At 51.6% G+C, this 5,683-nt stretch overlaps 1 protein-coding gene across 1 annotated transcript in view; it reads right to left on the bottom strand.

Annotated features, from left to right (window-relative positions):
* The window catches only part of PDIA2 (protein disulfide isomerase family A member 2), a 10,633-nt gene extending 7,885 nt beyond the window's left edge, over positions 1-2,748 (bottom strand). The window contains exons 1-2 of the mRNA XM_006020884.2: positions 2,503-2,748; positions 581-769 (exon numbers count right to left, since the gene is read on the bottom strand). Of these exons, the coding sequence (XP_006020946.1) occupies positions 581-769; positions 2,503-2,746 (433 nt within the window). The 5' untranslated portion in view covers positions 2,747-2,748. The remainder of the gene's footprint in view (positions 1-580; positions 770-2,502) is intronic.
* Positions 2,749-5,683: the final 2,935 nt, after the last annotated feature.

Below are 5,683 nucleotides of genomic sequence, written 5' to 3'. Positions count from 1 at the left end.
CTTCCCCTCCCCCTGCCTCTTCAAAGAGTGACCTGCCCTCACATCACCTCCCTGTACACTTATTCCTCTCCTCCCCCACCTTCCAACACAGATACCCCCCAAGCTAAACACTGAGCTTGCCACTTGGTCAACCCCGCTACTGGTGCCCACCTTTCCACAGATTTCTGCTCTCCTCATATACTCAGCTCCCCCACAGCTGCCATGTCCACCTCCTGACATGGCTACTCTCTTACCTCTGCCCACCTTCTCACATGATTACCTCTATCCCTGCACTCACAACTATCCCCATCCCTGCACCCACCTGCTCACAGAGCTACCTCCTCCCTGACATTCATCCTCCTAAACAGCTACTTCTCCATTTCTCTACTCAGCACTCAACTCAGCACAAAGCCATGACTCCTCCCAGCATGCAGTCGCTCCATACTGAGGTACCCCTGCCCTGGTTTCCAGTGCCTGAGGGGGAGGGTTTAAGTCTTTGCACAGCTGCACCCCAACAAATACTGCAGTGGTGGGGAAGAGGTCCCTGGCTGGCCCCATCATAGATGAGCAGGGTGTGCCTTGGCCAGTGCCAAGCCATTACCTGTGTAGTCTGTGGGGCGGAAGAGCTTCAGCACAGGGTACCCAGTAATACCAAACTCAGCACTTAGAACTGTTTCCTCTGTCGCATCCACTTTGGCCAGTCTCAAGTCCAGGGATTCATTCTTCAAGATCCCAGCAGCTTGTGTGTACTCGGGGGCCAGAGCCTGGCAGTGCCCACACCAAGGGGCATCTGTGAGAAAACGGCAGGCTATGTGAAGGGGCGGAAGTGGTACTGCGAGGAAGCTCCTTTACCAGCCACCCCAAAGCTCTCTATTCAGCAGAGACAGCTTGGGCAAGGACAAGAGCAAGGATAAAGACAGGGAAACCAGATGTGAGGGCAGGAAACAGCAGTGATGAGACCACCACTCTCCTCTGCCCTCCTGCCCTCAGGTCCATCCTGAGCCTTCCTTCATTTCTGTGCCCTCCTGTGCACCCTCCCCACTGCCCAGACTTGGCACCATGGGGACCTGTCTTTCTGGGGTACTATTCACAAATGGAAAGGTGCTGGTTTTGCAGCCCTGGCTCTGAGATTCAGGCTGGGCCCTTCCCACCCCACAGCACTGGCAACCCAGTACTTCCAGTTTGTCTAGACAGGTGTCACTAACTGGGTGCCAGTAGTCATTGCTTGGATAATGATGCACCTTCTCCCGTGCAGGACTCAGGAAGTTATTCTGGGGTATTCCCAGGCATGTACTTTGCTTGCTTGTGCTGGGAGGGGAGTGCTCAGTAGCACTGCACCCTGGAAGGGAAGGACAGGACAGAACGGGAGTGTGCCTAATGGTACCCTACACCCAGCCACCAACTGTACCCCTCTAGAAGGAACCATAGGCCCTGCCACAGGCTGCAGGGTGTGACCCATTTTGTCAAATCTTAACCCTCCTGGTCTGTGAATGCCTGTTGCCTAAAATACATCCCCATGGTGCCTTTCCCCCTTGGGAACATGAGGCAAGCATGCACTGTGCCTGCTGGGTCTACACAGGCAAGCCAGACCATGGCAGAACTACAAGTAGGCATGGGTGACTTCACTCTACACCCACTGCCTCACCTCTCCAACCCTGCCCTGCCCCGCTCTGCCCTGCAGCCTCTGTAAATGACAAATCAGAGAACAGAAAGATCCTGTGCCCACCTTGCCCACCCATCCTGCACCCAAAGGAAGGGCCCTTGTAGGGACAGAACAAGCCACTGAAGTGGAGCCCCAGCAAGAAATGGCAGGGGCTACTCCCAGTGCCTAGGATAGAGGGCATGAGGATTTGGTCCTGGGTCCTTAAGGAGACTGCAAAGAGGTCTTCTCCCAGGACCAGGGGGGAATCGCACTGATCTGTTCTCAAGCCCAGGGCAAGGGGATCTCAGAGGCACCCAGGCTGTTAAAGTTTCTGGGCTCCAGGCAAAGCAGTTTCTACACATTAATTTTTAACAAGCTGGCATCTTCTCTCAGAACAAGACTCCTTTCCCACTGGAAAAACAGCACCTGAGCCACTTTCTGAAGGGCACCAATGCCCAGGGAAGCTTCCATTTGTTCCTGGAACTCAGAGAACAGATGCCTGGTGCATCAACTGCACCTAACAGGGCAAAGTGCCTGGACTGAAATGGCCATTACCACCATCCCTCACTCACCTAGAGCTGGCTGTTGGCATGCAAAGACCTGAATCCCAGAACTGTACACCTGTCTTCAGACCATGAGACCTATAAGTACCCAGGTATGCATGGCTGGACACTGCTCAGGGATACAAGATATCCAGGGCTAGTCAGTGCCAAGAACCATATGGCTGGTTAGTGCCCAGCTTTGCACCCAATAGTGCTGATGGCTTTGGGATACAGACTTCTATGATATGTATTCATTCTCCATTAACCAAGACCCTACCCCCTCCCAGTCCTGTGCTGGCCCAATGTGTGTGTGGGAGAGAGGGGGAGGGTGCCACTTACAGAACTTCACCAGGAGCAGCCTGTGCTCATGCAGGGCTCGATCGAAGTTGTGCTGATGGAGTACTAAGACATCATCTTCTTCCAAAAGCTCAGCTGAGATGACCTCCTCTTTTTCTTTCACCTCCTCCTTCTGCTGCACCTCTACCTCCTTGCCCTGGTCTTCCTCACCTTCCCCCCAGCTAGGTGCCACCCAAGCCAGCGACAGGAGCAGGACCAAGACCAGATGGGACTTAAAGTAGCCCATAGTGAAAGGGACCAGAAAACAGGTAAGTACCTATGTCAGCTGCTTGGAAAGAGAATGCCAGTGGGAGGGAGGGGACAGATAAGGCCAGAGTGGAGCGGGTGGTGCCTGGCCTATAAAGTGCGTGTCTCTTTATTACTGGCTGATCAGAGCCCCAGATATGGCAGCTGTACGGGAACGGCCAGGTGGCTGCATGACTTTTTTAGTCCCCAGGTCTCAGAACCTGGCTAGGGGACTCTGAAAGGCAAAGTCCTGGGCAGGCTGAGGCTTCCCAAGCTAGCTGTTGCTGGAAATACCCCACACTGGTGAGCATAGAACAGGCACCTTCTAGCCTACAGCAGCACAACCCTTGGCTTTGGAAGAGGGACTCCTACAACAGGTCTAGGAGAAAGGTTCAATGGCAGCAATACCCCAGCCCTGGGCAATGGGAGTGCCTATGCACCAGAGCCCTGCTCAAGTAGCATTTCCCCACAGGATTCTGGCAGGTGCCCAAGCACAGAGCTGTTCCCTAAGGTAAATGGCTAAGGCCTAATGAAAGCTGTTCAGGCTTTGTCCTACCTCAGTAGTGTCTGGGAGCAACAAGACCCGACAGGGCTGGAACTCTTGAAGTATTAGTAAACATGGTGTCATGGGGCTCATGCAGCTCTAAGGCCTGGATTGCTGTGGGTGGTAGTGGACCAGGGACTTTATTTGTAACTGGAGATGAGTGAGAGCCAGCCCCAGGCTGCAGTGGGGCTGGAGCCATGCTCCCTTTGCTCCTGCTGTCACACAACTGCAATTTGGGTCACAGTGGGCACATCTACTCAAGACAGAAACTGTGCAGTAACCGAGTAATACTGTGCAGTAGCGTGTCACAACACCAACAGCGCTAATATGCTACTGCATAGTAGCGTCACTTAAAAGACATTTGCCAGTGCTACTGTGCAGTATCTCTGCTTACTGCACATTTTAGTACTTGATTATACAAGTACTTATGCATTAGGGCTGTGCGAAATTTCGCCAGGTGTTTAGTTTTGAAGCTGTTTTGATGCGTTTTGAGCTTCAAATAGCAAAATCAAAATGAAACAAAAGGCTTTGAAAGAGCTTTGAAAGGAAATGAGGGTGCTCGAAACGTTTAGAAAGTTTTGAAACGTTTCAAATTTCAAAGCTGGGCTTACTTGGCTTCATTGCCGGTCCCAGGCAGCAGTGGCAGCAGCAGCAGCCTCCTCTCATCTGTGCTCCTCTCCTCCAGATGAGAGGATCTGCACCCTCATCCTGTGAGGGTTTGCAGGGCTGAGATGGAGAGAAGTTAATGGTAGGACCTTTGCATGCAGCCCATGGGAAGATGTTCTGAAAGATGTCCAAATATGCCTACCAGCACCAAGAAAAAAATTAATTTATCATAGTGAGGAAACGTCCCAATTCCTTACATCTGCTTTATTTCAAGGTTGAGAGGTCCCAGGATGCTTTGGGAGAGGGCAGCTGTGGATCCCCCTCCACCCACATAGTGGAGAACCCTGGGCTAAGAGTCGCAGTAAGGCACATTTCTTCAGCTTGGCTGTGGTGAGCAGAGAAAGTAGGTGCCTCAGCCAGGCCAGAGGCAGCAGGCAGCCTGATTCCCGGGCCCAGCACACCAGGGATCATAGCGCCTATGTGGCCCTCACAGCTCCATGGCCTGGATTGAACAGTGTTACATACAAAACTGGCATCAGCTTGAGACAGACAGAAAACAGCTCAGGCGAGAACACATGGGCAAGGGACAGAAATTACATATTAACCGGTATAAATGACTGGAAACCAGTTCAAATTTGTAACATAACAGAAATCCAGTGCACATAAACCACTTTCAAAATGGCCAAACCCAGTTTAAGATAAATCTGAATGGATATAGTTTCAGATTTAACTGATTTAGGTTAAATTGGTTTATTGAACTTTTGTCCCAGATCCCTTCCAGATTCAAGTTAACTCACAGTCCTCCAGCATCTCAGGATGCTTTACACCTCCCCCACAAACCCCCTTGCAGCGTGGGTGGGTTAGCCTCCGCCCAAGCTGTCTGCTCCAGCCAAGCAGGGAGGTGTGTTCCAGCAGCCCCCAGCTTCCGGCTTTGGCCACTGCAGGCATGTGGCTGCATTTCCGAAATCAAAAGTAAATGTCTGTTCACTTGCTTATTGGTTCAATCTACACAGCTTAGACTAACTTGCAAAGATTAACTTGTGACAACTGAATCAATTCAGCCTTGGGCTTTTTGACTGTATTTAGCCATGGTGTTTTGTTTAAAGCACATGGGACTTTTGGGGAAGGACACAGCTCAGTTCCCACTCCAGACAGCGCAAGCCCAGCTTTCCCAGGGGTATAGCAAAGCTGGGAGCAAGGTATGGAGTGCTCCCGAGTGCTCAGAAACCAGGAGGCCCAAAAAAAGATCTCAATGTATCCTCAAAAGAAACAATTTTAAAGTCACTCTTCAGATTCTAGGACTTACCCTGCACTTTCTGAACACTCAGGTTGGCACTACTAAAAATGGCCCCACCAGCTGCTACCTTCCTCCTGTCCTGGAGGAAACACAAGTCACGTCCTAGCCTTGGGGAAGAAATGACATCAACCTCCCCAAGCTCTCCTCATGGAGGTGCCTGCCCTGGCCAGGTACCAATGGAACTGTTTGCTGCACCCCAGCAGACCCCACCCAGACTACTTAATGGAGAAATGGGACTACAGCCCTTCTTCAGGAGAGGAATATACAGTTTATGGCCAGGCTTCCCTTCAAGCTTCCACTGAGGACTCCCATTTATTCAGAGAAAGTGCAGGCCCAAAACTCCATTGCAAGCTGAGACCCCCATCCTAGTGGCAAAAATTGCTGCCTCTCTCCATCCTCTGCAGATTGCAGAAGACCCTCTGGCACCTGGTTGGGCTGCGCGAAATTTCGCCACGTTTTGTTACGATGCTGTTTGACCTGTTTCAAGGTCG

Source organism: Alligator sinensis, unplaced genomic scaffold, assembly GCF_000455745.1.
Source record: "Alligator sinensis unplaced genomic scaffold, ASM45574v1 scaffold410_1, whole genome shotgun sequence".
Classification (NCBI taxonomy): Eukaryota; Metazoa; Chordata; order Crocodylia; family Alligatoridae; genus Alligator; species Alligator sinensis.
Note: the sequence above shows the minus strand (reverse complement) of the source record. Positions and strands in the feature narration are given on the sequence as shown.